Source organism: Vidua macroura, chromosome 3 (genome assembly GCF_024509145.1).
Source record: "Vidua macroura isolate BioBank_ID:100142 chromosome 3, ASM2450914v1, whole genome shotgun sequence".
Taxonomy (NCBI): domain Eukaryota; kingdom Metazoa; phylum Chordata; class Aves; order Passeriformes; family Viduidae; genus Vidua; species Vidua macroura.
Window position 1 is genome coordinate 47,498,285 of NC_071573.1, and position 19,309 is coordinate 47,517,593.

The 19,309-nt window shown below is 37.7% G+C and overlaps 1 protein-coding gene across 1 annotated transcript in view; it reads left to right on the forward strand.

The window, feature by feature from the left end:
* The first annotated feature begins 8,546 nt into the window (after nt 1–8,546).
* Nucleotides 8,547–19,309, forward strand: part of FMN2 (formin 2) — a 152,963-nt gene continuing 142,200 nt past the window's right edge. The window contains exon 1 of the mRNA XM_053973973.1: nt 8,547–10,110. Within this exon, the coding sequence (XP_053829948.1) occupies nt 8,547–10,110 (1,564 nt within the window). The remainder of the gene's footprint in view (nt 10,111–19,309) is intronic.

A 19,309-nucleotide genomic window follows, 5' to 3' on the forward strand; every position in this document is an offset into this window, starting at 1 on the left:
GCCTGAGAGCACTGTTCAAACACTTCCTGAACTCTGAGAGGCTTGGTGCTGTGACCACTTCACTGGGGACCATGTTACAGTTTTAGGAGAAATTAAGACCTTGAGCTAGCAAGCATTCTCTGACTTAAAACTCCCTACACTCTTTACAATTCTCTCTCAGAACTTAAGTTTTTAGTAATTAAATAAAATTTTCCTTAACCTCTTTTCTACATGTTTTCATAGCGCAAACTCTCTTTAAAAAGATGGGGAGGCAAATACTTAATTCTTTGCTTCCTCTTTCTGACCAGTTCTGTTTGTTCTGTGACACTGTAGAAGACTGGAATCCAACTCAGGGTTTTCACAAAGGGGAAATGAATCTACTGCATAAAGCTAAAGTAAATTGTATAAAAATTATAGCTAAAATAGATGATGAATACAGAACGTCCTTTATATTGTCAGTCATGTCTTGACAATATTTGAAAGACATGGGCATTAACATTTACTAATGTTATCCTAGAACCAAGATATGGAAGGCAAAAGTAATAGCAATTAAAATGCCTGAACTGTAAACTGGGGAGATAATTTTATTATATTCCTTACGCACAGTAATAGGTGAAAGAAAGTGATGTTTGGTCATGCTTCCATTCATTACTGGCTATCTATCAAGAGTTAGAAGTGACTCCTTCCATCATAGCACAGATGTGCCTCTAGGTACAGTTAACGAGATTTTGAATGAAAAGATAAAAAATGAGTGATGACATGCCATTTAAGGATAGGACAGTTATCACGTATAGAAGAGAACAGGGTTACTTAGCAAAAGGGAGAAATGGCACTGCAAGGGGAGGTGCAGTAGAAACTGGCAAATGAATGTAAGCCTTTGAAATGATCAACAACTTCAGAAAAATGAATTAGTGAAGATAAACCAATATAGAAAAAGAGGTGCCATTTTGTATCTAGGGGCAGGTCACCCATCATATTGAGTTAATGAGGTTAATGAGGTTATTCTTGGATAAATCATTAAATGATTTATCTCTTATAAGCCTACCTGTGTCAATGTTTTAATGACCTTGGATAGATCATGAAATAAGAGACATCAAAAAAAAATTCTCGTATACAGCAGTGGTGGAGGCTAAGTCAAAGGAAAGTTGCTCAGGACAAAAAAATTCAATAAGACAGTTGATATTAGATACTTGATCAGATAAAGACATTGAAGTTGAGGAAGAAGGTGTAAGACTATGAAAGATTGGAAATGGGTAGAGCGAGCAGAACAGCGATCTGGAAAAATTTAGCTTTATATTGATCATGGAATGAACATCCAGTCTCCTAACTGGATCACACTAGTTGCTCTACCTATTTAGCCTTACAAAAGCTATAGTTCAGTGGTAGCTTCTATGTATATCATAATAGTTTTGATATAAAAACATCATCATCCTAATTGAATTTCATTACCTTTATCTAGGCATCTGGGTCATTTATCTGGACTATGTTTCTTCTGTTTTACTGTAGTTAAATGGTTTGCAACCTGTTCAATCATTATTGACAATCAGGACCGTAGCTTATTATGATAACCATTCAGCTGACAAAAGGAAAGCCATATTAACTACAAAACCAGTACGAAATCACTGTACTAACTAGGCTTTAGGTCCCTCATGCTAAGGTCTAGCTGAGGACATAAAACATAAATTATGGATTGAGCCCACTTTGCGTAGTTGCAACTGTCTCAGTGTAGGTAATTCCTGTCACAGCTCACTGACAGGAATGAGGCAGCCAGGACTGCTTGGGTGTTAGCAAGTACTAGAGTAGATAGATAGACTTATAGACCAGCTGATGTCCATTGTCCTGCTTTCTAATTGCCAAAAGTATTTGAATCAATGCAACAAATTAGTACAAAATAAAAATTATCACATTCTGGAAACTTGTCCAAGTGTTTTACAGAGTTTGTCCCAGAGTTGTTCACTCTATGAAGAACATACGACAATTGACAGGAGAACATTTGGTGTTTCAACAAGAAATGAAAGCTGATCAAATGCTCTTTCTTTTTTATTTGACCCAAATTTTACACATCCACATATGTATATGCAACAGAACAATGACTGATGCCTAAAACAAGAGGGTAAAAAATTAATATTATTTCTTCTCTTTATGTATTTTTAAAAACAATCAATGTAATCAGTTGAGATTTTTAAAAACTTTAAAAGGAGTCTCAGGAAAAACTGATCCTTGTCAATTTTTCCTTCTGACTAGTAGATAATTTCTACAGTAGAAAAGATAAAATTAGAGTATTAGGTACTTTAGTTAATCCCTTGTCTCCTGCAGAAAAGGAGTAGGCTCAAAAATACGCCATTGTTCACTGATATGATCAAAGTCTACATTTTTCAAACCTGTCATTAAGTACTCTGGGAGTTGTCCAAGAAAACCAACAAGACAATATGTAATTTTCCACTCGATTTAACAGAATATGTTCTTTTTTGAGGAATGAAAATGAGGAGGCCTAGTTTCCTACAGTTTTGTGTTCTTTGTTCCTTTCTCTATCCTCTAGTACAATAAATCTTGTCCACTCTCATTTTTTCCTATGAAATGCTTGCTTGTGGTGGGTAGTTCTAAACTACGTTAATCCTGTTTGATTGACTGACACAGTCAGTTCTGCTTATCTTTCCTCCCTCTATGCAAATAGTGATTCTGCACATTTGTGAATTTTGCAGGGGTTTAATTATTTCCATCTTAAAAGTTTATTTGATGTTCCTACTCTGTTCAAAAGCTATTATGAGGTCTGCAGAAATAACTTTATTGCTTAAATTTCATTTCTTTAGAAAACAAAATTATAACTTAGACTGTTACTCCAATTTTTTGATAGTATTTTACAGTGGCTTAAATGGTAGAAACTGTTTTTTCTTTACATTAACAGTCAGGTCATCTGATATTTTGCTAATTATTCTTTTCTTGGTGTAGCCTAAACTGAGTTGCATTGAATTCATTCAGTATATACCAGCAAACTAGTACTGGCGATCTGCATTCAACATACAATTTGTCTGAAATAAACTTTGTGCAAGGAATAGGGGAAGCTATGACACAAGATACTGCACTTTTCAGTCTGTAATAGGGAATAAACCAGACTTTCAGACTTCCTCATTGCTTGGGTTTAGATACAGTAGCAGTGTAGTACACTGTGCTCCAAATCCAGGAGTCTCTGGCTGTAGTATTTGCAGAGGCCTGGACTTTTGGAGCTTGTTTCTGTGACCTAACTCTGAAAAGCAATGCATAAATCTCAGGAATGCTGGCAAGGGTTTGAGTGCAGCTGTTCAGCCAACCCCTCCCATATAAGTAACTGTGATATGTTCTGCATAGCTTTTATGATGAAAAGTATATTTTACAATAAAGAAGCAATAAGAATATGGAAATGCAAAGGGAAAACAATAAAGCAACTTACTGGAATGTGTATGAGTTTTGCTATGTCAAGCTGACTGTATTTTTAAACAAAAACTGCTCTATTTCACAATGCATAAATGTATTATTGCATTTAGGTGAAAAAATCAGAAGGTTAAATGCTTCATAGAGATTTTGGCTCCTAACCAGTGCCCTTCTGCAGCATGTAGCTGGCAAACATTGCTTTGCTGGAGATACTGCTTCTTCAAGCACATTAATTTTAAATGATAGTTCTCACTAGATAGAAATTATGAGAAAGTACAGCACTATATAGTAGGCATTTGAAAATCCTAGTCAATAGTTTTTTATGCACTAAATAAAAGTTCCTAAGCAAGTCAAATCTCACCTAGGATCATTGCTTGCTAGGTTCAAGCTCCTTGAACCTTCCCAAAGGAATCTTTTTAGCAGGCAAACCAGGTTTCCCAGTAGCTGGATCACCTCTACGTAATATAAATACAATGCATAAGGCATGGTTTCATACTGCTTAAACAAGTAGTAAAAGAAAGAGCAGAACCTCATATCCAGTAGGAGCTAAATAAAGCAAGGGCAGGATTGGCTTTAATCCCAGCCACTATGGTCTCAATACACTTTATATTTTATGATCTCCTGACTTATCCCTTGCCAGTCACACCTAGAGCTTGTGAAGTTCTAAAAGGCAATTCTCCCTATAGTTGAAAGAGATGGGAATGTAGGGGCAGGAAGAAATTTTCAACTGCTTGGAGCATGACTTTGGTAATGTAAGGGAATATTTAATGGTAGCTGATGCCTTCTGGGAAGATAAATTTTACATCATTGAGCCACTCACTAAAATTAATCTCTGCATATATGTAATCTCTGCATATATGTGTATGGCATATATGAAGATCCCCTGCAGCCATGTCTTCTCTGGGAGCAGTGTGAGAAGAGGCTGGAGAGCACACAGTGCTGGGGGAGCAGAGCCCAGATCCCAGGGCCTGCAGTACAGTGGCTCTCACACTGCTGCTGCCCCAGCCTCAGCCCACTTCTGTGTGGAGCCTGAGTCCTTGGAGATTGAGATTCAGCCCCCTCTAGTCAGCCTCTACCCTGGCCTGCCGTGTCGTGTCTTACGCCCAGGCTTCAGCAGCTTCATCTCCCCCTGAGTCTCCCAGCAGGGCAGTGGCAGGGCACAGAGCCTATGTACACACATATGTAGCCTGACCAGCCACTGTGGGCTGCTGGAAGGGCTGGCTGTGAGTACAGAGCCTGTCCCTCAGTCACTCTGCAGGGTGCTATGGGGCCACTTGGCACAGGTCATTCTTTGCCCTCCACATCTTTGCTGCAGTGGTACTGATGCAGCATCACTGCTGGGATGCTGCTTTGTGTCCTTTATATTTTGCCACCACTCCTGTGCATTAAACCCTTTCCTGGGGTCCTGTGGGTGAAGCCTAACCCTGCCAAAGGCTTGGACTCCAGCAGGCACAGCCTGAGGCAGTAACAGGGTGTTGTCTTCACTTTACTGGGATTTATTTAACAACTACTGTTGAGAGCAGAATGAAATACCACAGTCAGTAAAGCATGGTGAAAACTTATCCACCCCAAGAAAGCTGTGTCTCCATTGAGCAAGCTCCCCTAGGCACCCCTCTTTTCCTCCAGGCAGCCCATGTTTGCCACAGGTCCAAACGAGCAGGATGCCAACTGCTTACCCAGCCTTCTGTAAGGAGTTGGAGGGAGAACTCCTGACCTGACAGGAGGACAGCACTCTGCCTTGGCTGTGCTCCAGGAGGCTGAGTCCTGAACCCAGGTGTGGGCAGTCAGGGCTGCCCTTCCCCTCCCAGCTGATCAAGGGCTAGGCAGGCACTGCTGGGGGAGCTGCTCACCTTTCCAGCGAGGCTGCAGGGATTGGTAACTATCTTGTAAATAATTGCAGTCCTGTGACAGGGTTTTGTGTTTTTAACAGGAGACTGTTAATGTGGAGATTTCTGGGAGCACAAGGACAACCTGTCTCGAGTTGTAAGTTTTGACTCTCCTCTGTGTGTTGCCGTTTGTGTCTCTTGAGCTTAGGAGGAGAGTGAGAGATGAAGAGGATCTCAGGTCTATGCTTGTAGTGTCACCCCTCAGTATTTTTGGTTGAGCACTGGCAAATGTTGAATAAGCCAGGGAAACAGGTTCCCTGACTAGCCTCAGCAGTTTGTTGACAATTTATAGCAAGCTATGGATAAATTATGGTAACTCAGAATGAGTTATTATCACTCTTTAAAATGAAATAGCTTTCTTGAACACCTAAATTCTTTTCTTTTCTTCATTTAGTGTCTGTTGAAAGTCTCTCTTTTTTAGGTGTAAAATATTAAATGCCATGCCAGCTTTTAAAATGTAGCTTATACGATGCCAAAATGGTTTCTTGCTGACTTTTGATAACATGTTTTTCTCTAGAAGCTAAAAGACTGACTGAGAATAAACATATCCCAAAATATTAACATTTGTTTTTTTATTTTAATATGTTTAAATTTTGAAAATATCTATGGCTATACATTATGTGGGCAGTTTTTTAATGACTGACTCATCATGATATGCTGTATGAAAACTTATAGGAAATGCAAATACTTACATGATTAAACCTATTACAAGCTTCTAGTATCTAATTAAGAAATGAAGATTGGTCTTTACTTGACTCCCTTATAAGCCTTATAACCTGTGTCAATGACTTGCTTTTGCAACACAATTTACAGAGTAATCACTGCTGGTGATTTGTCATTAGTTGTAGTGGAAGTGTATAGGATCTGACAGGCGAGTTTACAGAGAAGGAAGGAAAGGGAGTGTTTCAGAACATTCCACTAATTCTACCAGTTCCCTTACACATTTGGTCCATAGTAGCTTTATACCACTCCTGCATTATGTTGTTTTCTGGCAGATTTTAACAGGAAAACAGTTTTTAAGTCAAGTTGGAAGATACAAGTACTCCAGTTGTAATCAAAGCTTAGGTTTGTCAGTTCTAGTCAATTAAAATACCCATCAAGGTATTATTCTACTACAATGGTTCTCTCAAACTGTGCCTTAATTCTTACTGTGTATCTTCAGTTGGAATGAAATTATTTGTGCTTTCAAAAGCCTTTTGCAAATACATAGTAATGATGTAAGAGGTAAAATACTGCAACAAAGTAGAAACTAAGTAGCTTAACAGAAAATAAAAGCAGGAATGGAGTAAAAAAAGAAAAATCATTTAACAAGCTCTTGCAGGTTTTGCTATACTAGTTCTTGTTTGTATATTTATAGTTGTTAAGTGTTAAAAGTGGAAAAAAAATAGATGTTTGACTTGGTTAGATAAGGAAAAATAATTAAAAAAACCAAAGACAACCAAATCATCCCACTGAGTATACAAAGTCATCTGATCCACATAAAATACTCAAATTTTTGAAGACAAGAGGTTTCTTTCTCATGCCTGAACCACAGGCCCCTCAAGGCAGGGCTTACATCAGAGCAGTAAGTGACCAAGAAACACAAGGAAGAAATGATGATAGTTCAAAATATTATTTTGCATGGGTTGTTACCAGTGTTATTGTTTCCAAACCAAATAAAAAGCATTTATTTGCTGTTTATAAAAAGAGAGCCTAGATTTGTCAAGGTATTTAGAAATTTTTGAGAAAAAAATAGTGTGTGTCTTGGAGGAAGTAGGGGGTGGGGGAGGAGAGGATGCCTGTATAGTTTTTAAAATGTGAATGGTACTCCTTCTTCTTCTTTAATGTCTATTAAGGCAGAGGAAAGAAGTGAAATGTCTGGTAGGAATTACATCAAAAGTAAAAGTTAGATGTTAGAATGTGTTTCCCTGGAATGATGTGTTGGTTTAAGCAATCCCTGATGAAAGGGAAATTGCAAGTGAGGAAGTGCATAGCTGTGAGGAATACATATAAACAGAAAATCTATTTAATTACTACCTCTTTGGTGTTGAACCAAGGTATTGGACAGCTGAATTGATCCAATATGGCAACTTGACATTCTCAAGTCCTTTGATTTCTATTCCAGTTATATTAACTCTAAATTTTGAAGGTGGAAGGAAATATTTGTCTAAAAGTTCAGAAAATGTATTTATAAAATATTGACGCTTATGCAGCTAAAGCAAAAATGAAGTAGAAGCAGGAACTGATTAAAACTTTTGCACAAGCTTCCAAAGTAGTTAGGAAGCATTTCCATCTAAATCAATTATTAAATATGCTGGGTGAAATAGAGGAATACTTTACTGTTTCTTTTTCTTTAGTAGCATTTGAATACTACTATTTTTCTTTTTTGTTTTATCTTGTTTCATGCCAGATGTTCTTATCAGGGAAAACAATGGTGATGTGTTTTAATATTGATGAGCTGATTCTCCTGGGAATAACAGTATATCTACCTTCTCAGAATACAAATTGTGTGAGGCTTTTTATAGCATAATTACCACAATGCATTGAATTTTAAGTGCAACTCTTTAAAACTGTGGAAAGAACTTTCTGTCTATTATCTTTATTTTAGCTACTTTAAAAGGTGAATGACTCTACTTTTAAAATTATCTATTGTTTTGGTGGCCTTTGAAAAGCAAGCATATAAATCACCAGAGGTATTGTGTAATCTATCAAAGCAGCATATGCTTAAGCACCTCATAAACTATTAAATAATCATAATATTTCTCTTTCTAAGTTTGTTAGCTTATTTATTGAGCAGTTACAGAGCAGTTGCAGAGTAATTAAAATACCTTGCTTTAATTTATTCTTTCTCCTTTTCCCCTTCAGGAGCTTGAAGTACTGAAATCATAAATGATTTGGTGACAAGCTGAGCTTGCAATGCAGGCAATAAAAACAGTGGAAAAAGAAGTGACTTTTATAAAGGAAACACTTTTCACAGAATCCTTCCTAAATCAACAAGAGTGCAGCAGAAGCCCGACGAGCAGGCAGCTCCAAGAGCAGCAGCCATTGGAAGGAGCTGTCTGCAGCTCTCAGTGCTGTACTGAGCATGTCCCAGCAGAGCCCAGTGCAAGCAGCACATTATGCAAAAAGGCAGCTCTAGCAGATGGGAGAGAGGCACAGCAAGCATTTGATTCACTTGCATCACCGCCGCCTGCAAACAAACCTGGATCACTAGAGGGGATCTCGCCAGCAGGCCAAAGGAATGAAATCCGGGAGGATGGCTTGATTGCCAAAGGCGTTGCACTGCGAAAAATCATGGGGAATCAAGATGGGAAGCTAAAGAAAAATACAGGTGATGTGCAAGAAGGAGGAGAAGATGCCTCTGGGCCCAAGGATACGGACGGCACAAAGAAGGTATCGGGAGGCAGAAGGGGACTGGGGAAGCATGCAAAAGGAAGTGAATCGGGTAAGAAGAAGGGTAAGTCGGACTCCAGGCCCTCTGTGTTTTCAAATCTGAGGATCAGAAAAAATCTGTCCAAGGCTAAAGATGGGAATAGCAGTTCACGGGAGGATGTTTTGGAAAGCCAGGCCTTGCAGCCTGGGGAGCTGGACAGTACTCATTCAATTGTAACCAAAACTCCTGATATAAGCATCTCTGCAGATGAAGGGGGTCTCTCAGACACAGAGGCTGAACATTTTGAAATCAGAAATGAAACTGTTCCAGCTGCTGCAGAGACACAGGATGGACAAAGGACCAGCTCTGGCTCTGATACGGATATATACAGTTTCCATTCAGCCGCAGAACAAGAGGATTTGCTTTCTGATATCCAGCAAGCTATTAGACTGCAGCAGCAGCAGCAGCAGGGGGCAATTAACATTGGAACTGAGGACCTTGTCACCAAAACAATGGGCCGACACATGGCTAATTCTCAAGCAACCCCCTTAGATTTTGAACGGTTTTTTTCAGTAACTACCACTGACAAAGAGAGGAGCCCAGACACTGATGGGGCTTTTCCAGAGGTATCAGAAATTGTGGAAAACATTCCTGTCTCCTGTGCAACTGAGCATGAACTGAAAGAAGCGGTAAATGGCACAGGCTCTCCTGGTAACAGATTATTTGAAACACAAGAACGTCAGCTACTGATTGAGGAGCAGCCCGTTGCTGGAGTGGATGCTGTAGCCAGTGAACTACAAGATGGTTTGAATAGAACTGCAGCAGAAAATGGGTCTTGGGCACACAGCTCCACAGAAGCTTTTCCATCTCCAGTGGCAGATACTGAGGCTAAAATTGCTGAAGTGCAGGCTGTTGATTTTCAGGGCTCGGTAGCAGAGGGTGGTATTTCAGATGCAGGCCGTGATCATGCTGCTCAGACTCAGGAAGGGAAACACACTCTGTCAACCAGTCAAGAGGAGCTGCGTAATGGTTTATACACAGAAATGAAAAATGGCAGTTTGTCCTCTGAAGGAACAGCAGACAGTCCAATGCTTGGCTCCCGATGCTTTAAGCCCTATCTAATTAACCCCTGTTACATCAAAACCACAACTAGGCAACTGAGTTCTCCCAACCATTCACCTTCTCCCTCCCCATCCCAGAGCCCACTTTTCACAAGGAGGCAGGAGTCCTTCCACAAAAAGGAAAAAGTCTCAATCAGGAAGAAGCGGTCTGCTAGTTTGGCAGGTTTGTTCAGTCGTTCTGCAGACTGGACAGAAGAGGTGTCTAATCACAAAAGCGAGAAAACGGAGAAGGTGAGCTCTGCAGACTATTTGGAGCACAAGGGGTTTAGAGAGAAATTTCAAACGGAAAGAGTGCCTTTGACTCATTCAAGAAAGTCCTCAGGGGTCCAGGCTTCTACAGAGACATTTCCCAATGTCTTTTCAGGTGAGTGATATGTATCAAGAGTTGTTTTGGTTTTTTTTCCCACAACAACTTTGAAAATATTTTAAAAATAATACTTTAATTCATTGCATGCAGTAGTTTGGCCTTGCAATCCAAGGCCTGATCTTACAAACACAGTCACATTTCATCAGTCTGGCAGTACTGCCAGTAAAGGAAGTGTATAACTCTTTGAAGTTCTTCTTTCTACTTGTCTCCTTTGTCTACATCCTGTAGGAAAAGGCTGAATGCCTTAAATTATTCTTGTTGAAAAATGCTAAAAGCTGCACTGTTGTAGGCAGATCAGCTCTCTGCATAAATAGATCTTTCAAATGCAAAGCTTTCTGTATCCAGGATCCTGTTTGGGTTTTCTTGTGCTAGGTGCTGTTCTAGTGTAATATAAATACATGAGAGCTGCACCTGGTGTTAGACTGAGGCAATGATGAGGATTTGCTTACTACAAAAAGGAAAAAGCCATGCTAGTACAGATGGACAGCACTTCAGAAATGAACCAATTTCCTCTTCAGAAGGGGGAAGGAGGAGAAGAAAAAAGTCAGTGTATTGAAAGGCAGCAAAAACAGGGGAGGAGAAGGGAAACTGGGGGTTGTACAATTTGGTAGCTGACAGGCTGCTGCTCAGGCTACATAAGGTGACTCATTCATTAAACTTTTACTTTGCCTGTTATGCAGCTTGCATCCTGTCCCAAAGATATGGGACTAGAAAGTTCACAAATGAAGTTGTGTGAGTAGATGGTTATATTTTCCTTCACTCTGAGGTTTATTTTCTCTTTCTCTTCCCCTCATCTGCAGTTTCTTTCTAAAGGTAATATATTCATAATTAGAAACACTTCTGCCACATAGGAGGTATGTATAAAGAGAAAACTCAGCAACATATTCCATATATTTTTCACTTGAGGAACCTGTAGAACTAAGAGGATATACCCTAAGAGCATCTGCTATTAGATAAAATCAGATTTTTTTGAATGAAGTCAGTTCTAGATGCATAAGCACAGCAACCATACATGTACACCAGGTCTTTGCAAAAAATGGAGTGAGCTTTTTCTGTGGTTTTATGAAAAGCAAACAGAAAAGTATGGTTTAGGAAGTAAATAGCTAAAATTATTTTCTAGATTCAAATCACAATGCTTTCATTCTTCAGTAGCCTTGAACTAAAATCCCCAATTTCAGTCTAGAAAATTAGAATTCAAAAATTTTAACACAGAAAAAGCCAGTCTCCTCTGAGACTAGCCCTCAGTGAAGTGAGCTGAATCTTTTTGTTTGTTTGATTTAATCCCTTTCACCTGTTTCTTAGAGAATTTTGGACATGTTTCCTAAACTTTTCCAGTTCGAGATGTTCACTACTTTCAGATTTATAGCATATAAAAAGCACACTGTGGGTTTTTTGTTTTTTTGTTTTTTTTTTTTTTTTTTTTTTTTTAGTTATCAACACTTGACAGCTTATAAATAACTCAGAAAATTTTTAATTGCCACACCTATAATTAGACTTTATGGTGGTGCTATGATGGAACTAAATTGAATGTGGCAAACTTCAAGAATATGGTACTTCTTTTTAGATATCTGTTTTCTGGGAGATAGACGTTTCCACATTTCCTCACAAGGTGTTGATTTATTTAAAAATAATTTTTGTTTTGGTTTGGGTTTTTTTCCCACCAGTGCTTTAGACTGTTATTGTGAAGAGACCAGTGTCCAATGCAACAGTAGTTCTATCTCTTATGGAAATTACAGTGACCCTCATTTGCATGTACATACCAGCTGTCTTTACGAGCAGAGGACAATTATATCTTTCAGTTCATGCAGAAAAGCTTAAAGTGAGGGAACTGGAAATGACTCATCTCTGGCCATTCATAATTTTAAAAAATGTATTTACAAGCTAAAACTCATTGAGAATTTAAAAATAACAACTAGTGTATATAAAAAAGGGAAATTAAACTTCACATTACTATGTCCATAAACTGCTATTGCTGTAAGAGCAGAAAAGTCTCTTTAAATAAACCATTCTGCACAACAATGATTACAGAAATAATTTTCTTATAATTTGATATGACTTGTGAAAAATGTTGTATTTTACTTACATGCATGAGATACATTGATTTGGGGATTAGCATCAGGCTTTTAGAAATAAGATTCTTTATACTGGGATATTTCTAGCCTAAAACCAAAAAAAAAACCCAAAACAAAAAAACAAAAAAACAAAACAAAAAAAAACAAAAAAAAACCAAAAAAAAAACAAAAAAAAAAAAAAAGCAAAGCCAATCAAAAACAGCTTCTTGCCTACAGCATGAAATCCCATTTTGCCGTACAATGACTGCAGTGTTGCTTTGCATTTCGACCTGGAATCAAGTAAAATATTCCACAACGCTTTATCATTGGTTTCAATGACAGCAGGTTCTATGCTGATGATTGACCTACTTTTGCACCATGTTGTGGTTTGGCTGTGTACCATTTGGTTTTCACAGAGAGCCATATGAATCCTTTAAGACTGCTTTAATGTCAAATGTAGATGGAAGCAATGTATTTGAATGGCAGAGACTTAGCGTATTTTAATTTTGCTTTATATAAGAAGAAAAGTACAGTATTTTGAATTCTATGCATTTCTTAGGAAAATGGTATGGACAAGTTTAAGGGCATTTTGTAATTTAGGCATTGGATCTATTTCACATTTTATGTGGACAACTGTATTTGCATTTGTAGTGACAATGATTACAGGTTCTAGATTACCCAATACACAGGGGAGCCATGGTATCATGGTCTCAGGAGAACAAGAGCTCAACAAGAGTTGGTTCTCTCACTTTGGTATATGGCAGTGAATAATTTGCACTAATGTGAAGAGAGTATCTTGGTGGGAAAATGAAACTGATGTTTCCAAACATGAACATAACTGAAATGAAAGAGCCAATAGATAGCTTTAGTAAAAAGGATTTCATTCTTGCATTAATTTGAGGTGCAGTGATTGCAGAGGAGCTAATAAGGGTATCTTTTACCTAAATTGAATGAGTCTCATCAGCTGCCCCAGATGGTAATTAAACTTGACCAAGACAAACCCATGCCCTTTCTAATCACTGTTGGCCGGTTGTAATACACTTGCTGCATGAAGCTCTTTCAAACAGATAATTTGTCTTTTAATTTTTCTTCAGAGATTTATATTTTTTTTGCTCTATCTGTAAAGACGAGACAAACATAAAGCCCTGGTTACCATAAAACAAAACCTGAAGCCAGTGTTGTGCTTGTGTACTCATGTCTGCTGATTTCTGCCACTTATTTTCACTTTTGTACTGTGTTAATGCTGTCTTCCCACTTGCAATTGCAGTGCAGTGTCTGCAGGCATATGCATAGGTTTAGTATAGATAAGTATGGGAAAACTTGAAAAAGTTGGATGAAAGTTTGTTTCTGAGACAAAAGAGTAGATTTTTTAAATGCTTTTTTTAAGGCTTTGAAAAAAAAAAAGCTCTCTGATTCATGTGATGCTGCACACAATATGGATTTGTATCTGTTGGCATCCTGAGTAGACTGTTTATTGTGCAGCTGTTATTTAAAATTACTTATGGTTTGCTGTTTCATTGCTGATGTTTGTTAGCGGTAATACAGATGATTCTTTTATCAGATGGGGTGTAGCCTCCTCTGGCTAAGGGAGCTGCCCAGCAGCCACCCTCCATGTGGTATGTGATCACACGCTACGCTGAGTGTTGCTAGCAAGCATCTGAAGGGAAATGTCCTCCTCTTTTTGCCTAGTACACACAAAACTTGGGATGAGGGGATCACTCCAATACTGCACTTCAACTGTCCTAAAATGTGTTTGAAAGTGGGCTGCGATATGTTATTGAAAGACTGTTGCGTGCTGATAAGGTACTTTAATGTTACTGTGCCAGCACTGCAATATGGGATTTGGAGCAACATGAGTAATTTCACTGGAACTCAGTGCTGCCACAGGCTTGTTTTGATGGCATCTCATGATTAATACTTTGATCTTTATCTAGAACTTCATTAGGTGTAGCAGGTTTTGCTCATGAGATTGAGTGGCTCTATCTATTGGGCAACCACATTATGAGCAGCACATTCTGAGGTATGACTGGCAGCCCGACATGTCTGGAGTAAGAATGTGTGGTCTTGGTTGTCTGATGGTCTTTTTTGGGGTGCAAAGGGGGAGAGAAAAAGGGACAATTTATAGCTGAAGTCTGTGCATCTCTACTTGGTTTTGAGACACAGTACCTCTAGAATTTCTGTCACACAAGGCATGTGTCTGGGAACTGGCCATTCAAGGATGTTGTGTGCTTCAGTGACTTCATTTCAGTGAAATGAGCAGTGGATTATTCCAGTGGGAATAATTATGTGGAGATTAAGTTTGATTATATTTCTTGTTTCTAATGTACTTTATTTTTTTTTAAAATATGCATGTATTTTTAATAGCTTGGAGCATGATTGGTCTATTAAAAAAAAAACCAAAACCAACTGTGTGTAGGACTTATTTGCAGAAAAAAATAAAAGTCAAACTATTTCTTGAAACAGGCCCTTTTTTCCCCTGTGCTGTTCTAAGGAAAAAAACCTTGGATTTCAAAAGCAACTCTAGGGATATTTTAAGCTGATTGTATATGAAGGATTAAGTTTTAATGTGAATAATAATGATAAAAAACTATCAAAATACTAATTACCCAAGATATTTTGTTTGTTTAGTGCTTTAATCAAGCTCAGAATATGGCCAAGTGTATTCCTTATGAACTACCTCTGCCAAAATTTCAGCTTACATAAGGAGTAGCGGTCATGAACCATATATGTGTAGGTGTGGGTGACTGCAGCTCTGGTTATTTTAGGTACATTCAGAACATCATTCTGTAGCACTTAGCTGGACTGCAAGTTTCCAGAATCTTACTTTTATGCAGGCAGTTGATCTTTTTTGGGAATGGGGTGAGTTGGTACAAAGGGAACAGGGCAAAAGCGAAACGAAGCTGTGACAGGAAAGTGATGGACGGATGTTAGGGCTTTACATTGTGTCACTTCATCCCTGCCTCTTGAAATGATAATAGAAGGCTAGTTGCATTTCATTAAATGCTTTAGAAAAGGCAGCAAAGTGGGTTCAGGAGCTATTATTTTCTCTAAGCAACAGCAGCATCCTGCATTCCTACACTAAAGTTCATTTAAAGAAAATTAGGGACAACAAGGTGGGCTTTTTAACTTTGAGTGAAAAAAGGACTGTTCCTCCTTTTATTTCCATGTTGCTGCTGTCCAGAATTTTTTCTTCACACTGATGGAAATAGCTAGGCTTTCTGACCAGGAAGTGAGTTATGTTTTCTGATGCTAAACCTTGTTTTAATCTCAGATAAACACGGACCATGACTTCTTTCATCTGTAGTTGCACAGCAGTAGAACCATTAAGTTAGCAGTTTTGCAACAGTAAGAAGTAGTGGTCATGAGACTGTGTGTGTAAACATCACAGGTTTTAAAAGTAAACCCTAATATGTATAAAGCTAAATGTAAACACTAAATATAGAAGAAGTAGATAAAAATTGACAATTTTATCTTTTTGATGTCTTTTTGACATATATAGCTAAGTAGTGGCAGGAAAGCCTAGTCACAGATGAGATTTATTGAGACATTCTTATTTGTCAGTATAAGTATGAATTTTTTGGTCTTGGGATCTATATAAAAGTTATAAGCAATGCCAAAGCTCTGAACCTGGTGTGAATTTGAATCAGGAGAAAGCACCGATAACTTTACTGTGGAATTAATTATAGAAAGCACCTTTCATTCTAGAGTTCATTTGATGTTGAGAAGATCTGTCTCAGATGTCCCTTGAAGATGCAGAGATAGTATGTACCAGGGAAAAAGAAACACCTATCCTTTCTTCTTCCTTGCACTGATAAAGGAAAAAAATCACTGTAAAAAAGAAATCTATGCTGTAGTATCACAATAACTGTCTACATTAACACGACTTAAAAGTCATGGTAGAAAAGGGAGTATTCATAAAGAAAAAAAAATTGCCTTCATAAAAGCAGCTGTGTATCTGAGTGCTATTTTGTCATGAAAAGAGTCAAGAAATAGTTTATGCAGAGAAATTGAGGGAAATATTTGATTACATCTCTGAAAGAACATGAAGCCCCAGTTATAGCAAGAGAGTTGTGTTTCTAGGTTTCCTTCAAATGAAGTATAGACAAACATATCTGCACAAATAGATAGATGTGCATGCCTAGTTTTTTGGTTTTGTGGAATGTAGTTCTAACTTTCTGCTTTCTTTTTTTTTTTCTTCATCTAACTGTTGTTTGTTTATGGATACAAAGAAAAGCTTTTGTACATCTTGATAAATATTAAAAAGCAGTTATTAAAGTGTGAGATTAGTAGGCCTTGGGAACACAGGTCATGGAGGGGAAAGAAAGCTGGGCATGCTTGGGAGCTAATGAGTAGATTGAAAGAGATGTGTTATTTGCATCCCACTTTAAAGACCGCCTAGTTTGATTGAGTTCAGTTGTGTCTTGTGACTTTTGGCTGCTTGAGCACACAAGCTTGAGCTTGAGAATTTACTTCTAAGGTAGAGATGGGCTAGACTGCATTGAATGTGGAATAAAATGTCAAATCATTGGCAATAAAGTTTTACAAAATAGGGTTGTAAGGAATATTGTGTATCAGGTTGGACTGAAAAAAGATGCTGTTAGTAATAGGTGCCCAAAAAGATATCAGAAGAGCTTCTTACTTTAAAAGAGCTAGACAGAAAGAATTGTGGCTTTCCAGCAGTCTGTGAGAACTGGGCACAGAATACTGCCTTCACATCACAAATCACCACAGAAACTAAAAGGGTAAAGAGACAGAATTAAATACTTGCTGAGAGGAAGCTAAGTACCTGGAAAACACAATATGAAATTTGCCAAAGATGCATATGGTGCCTAAAAGATTTTGTAGATAGACACATATAGATTCTCCTTCAAAATAAATCGGTATAATTAGGGAAGCTTTATAAATGTACCTCTGTAAGGTGCAATGATACTGCATTAGAACCTGAAGATAAATCATGTGGAAGGAGATATGTCATTTAATGTTGGGGTGGGGGGACATCTTGTTGATATTTTTAGAAAGATATTTTGTACTCTGTGCCACTGCTATATCATAATTGAGGAATTGTCTGGTATTTAAAAATAATTTTAAAATCTTCAGCTTCTGAAAGTTACTATACAAAACTATAGTAACGAAAGTTACTATATGAAAACTTCTGAAAGATGTGTTCTTATTTTTTCCTATATATGTCACTAAATGACATGAATAAATGACATACAGCAAAAGGTAGGGATAAAAGAATAGCTTAATATTCTGTCTCAGCTCATCCTGTTTTACATATATCATATGTAAGAAAATTCACTGTGGGGGAAAGGTGTAAAATGTTAGTCACCATGGAAGCAAAATTTCAAAGAGCTTATGTTCATGTTAGGGAGACAGAGCTGCTAATCTGGAAGAATGCTGAAAGCACTGTGACAGTCTATCAGAAATATTTCAATATATTTTGAAGCTCTGGTGACGGCAAAGCTATGATACCTGCTTTTTATAAAAAGTAAAATATTGTTATTGCAAATAATCAAGCCAATTTTATCTTGTTTTTGACTGCAGCAACACACAAGTCTTTAGAACAAATCTTGAAGGAGGAAATGATAAGATATAATTAACTGTTGAGAATATGACAAAAGAGTAAAGAAAAACAACAAAATGCAACATGGTTTTAGCAAAGATCAATAAGACTACATTGATAACATTTTATTTACAGCTGCTTTCTAGACAACACAAGAGTAGTAAGAAGGCATTCGTCTGCATTTCCGTACATGATGGTAGCACTGCAAATCATTTATCCAAAGAAAAGTCCTGGTGGTTTTAGAGAAGGGACTCTGTCATGTTACTTCACTGCCACCAGAGGAACTGTGTCATTTTGGCCTGCTCCCCCCTAATGTTGTGGTTGATGGGCTCAGTCAGGCTGTGAAAAGTTTATAACATAATTAACACAAGGGTAGACCTGTGTCCTGACCTTTGTCCTCACCATAGCACTGGTAGGACTCGATATTTTCACTACTAAGTAAAATTTTCATTCCACTTCTGTCTTTCTATATTATGACACAAATTTCAAAATTAGGAACTGAGCTGACCTTAGGTTTTCATTCATCATGATGAAGGTCTGCATTAATTAGATTTTCACATGCTTTCTAGCATGATTTGTGGAAATATGGCATCTCTTTTAAGTAATCTTATAACAGACCACTGGGTTATATGCTGAAATTGGTGGTGTTGTCATGTCTCATAGTCAGCACAAATGAACAGGTTGTTTTAAAATACAGGTGCTTGGTTCAGTCAAGGAAAACTATAGATCAAGCAGAAGATGCAGTTTTTTAGAAAACTGTTTGTAACATCCTTTCTGGGGTGAATTTTTACTTCCTTAATTCAGTGACCTCTCTTTTTCACCTTTAGTTTTGGAGAATCCCTTTTTCAAACTTTGTCAGACCTCTGCTTTTTCCATTAGGGCATTTCTGGAAGAATTTCAGGGCCATTTTGCTGAGGTGCTACTTTTGCCCTGCATGCATCTGGGAGTAGCGGCAGGATTCTCTTCCATTAACAGCTAATGCCCTTGCTTCCATAAGGGATCATGCAGACTTGTTCCTTAGCTCTCTTTGGGGTATCTCCAGCGCTTGAAGCTGCTAGCATTATGTGATACTCTTTCTTTTTCTGTGTAATATGTTGCTTGTTCTTAGCTGAGTTGAAATCTCAGTTTATACACTTATTAAAGCTGTCTTGCACAACCCAGAATCTGTTTAAATTTTTAGTGATAAATGTAAGGCTAAAATAAAGGAAAAAAAAATACTTGCTTGAGTTGCACAGGGGTTGATGTACTCTGGTCCAATCCTTAGAGCTAGTGAAGAGTTACACAGAAAATTTTTAATACTAAACAAAAATACTATTAGAGATAGGACGTTGTAAAAGGAGCAAGATTGAGATGCCAAGAAATTCAGACAATTTGGCAAAAGTAAAGCATAGTGTTTATTATGACAATCAAGTACAGGACTGAGAAATGTAAAACTAATAATTGATAGTTTTATTCTAGTTTGAATAGTCTATGAATCTATTAAATCAATGTATTTTTCTCTGTAATTTAATAAATAGATATTTCTGACTTTGAAACTGTGTTTAGGCAGCCACAGAAAACTGTGGGAATGAGGGAGATAATG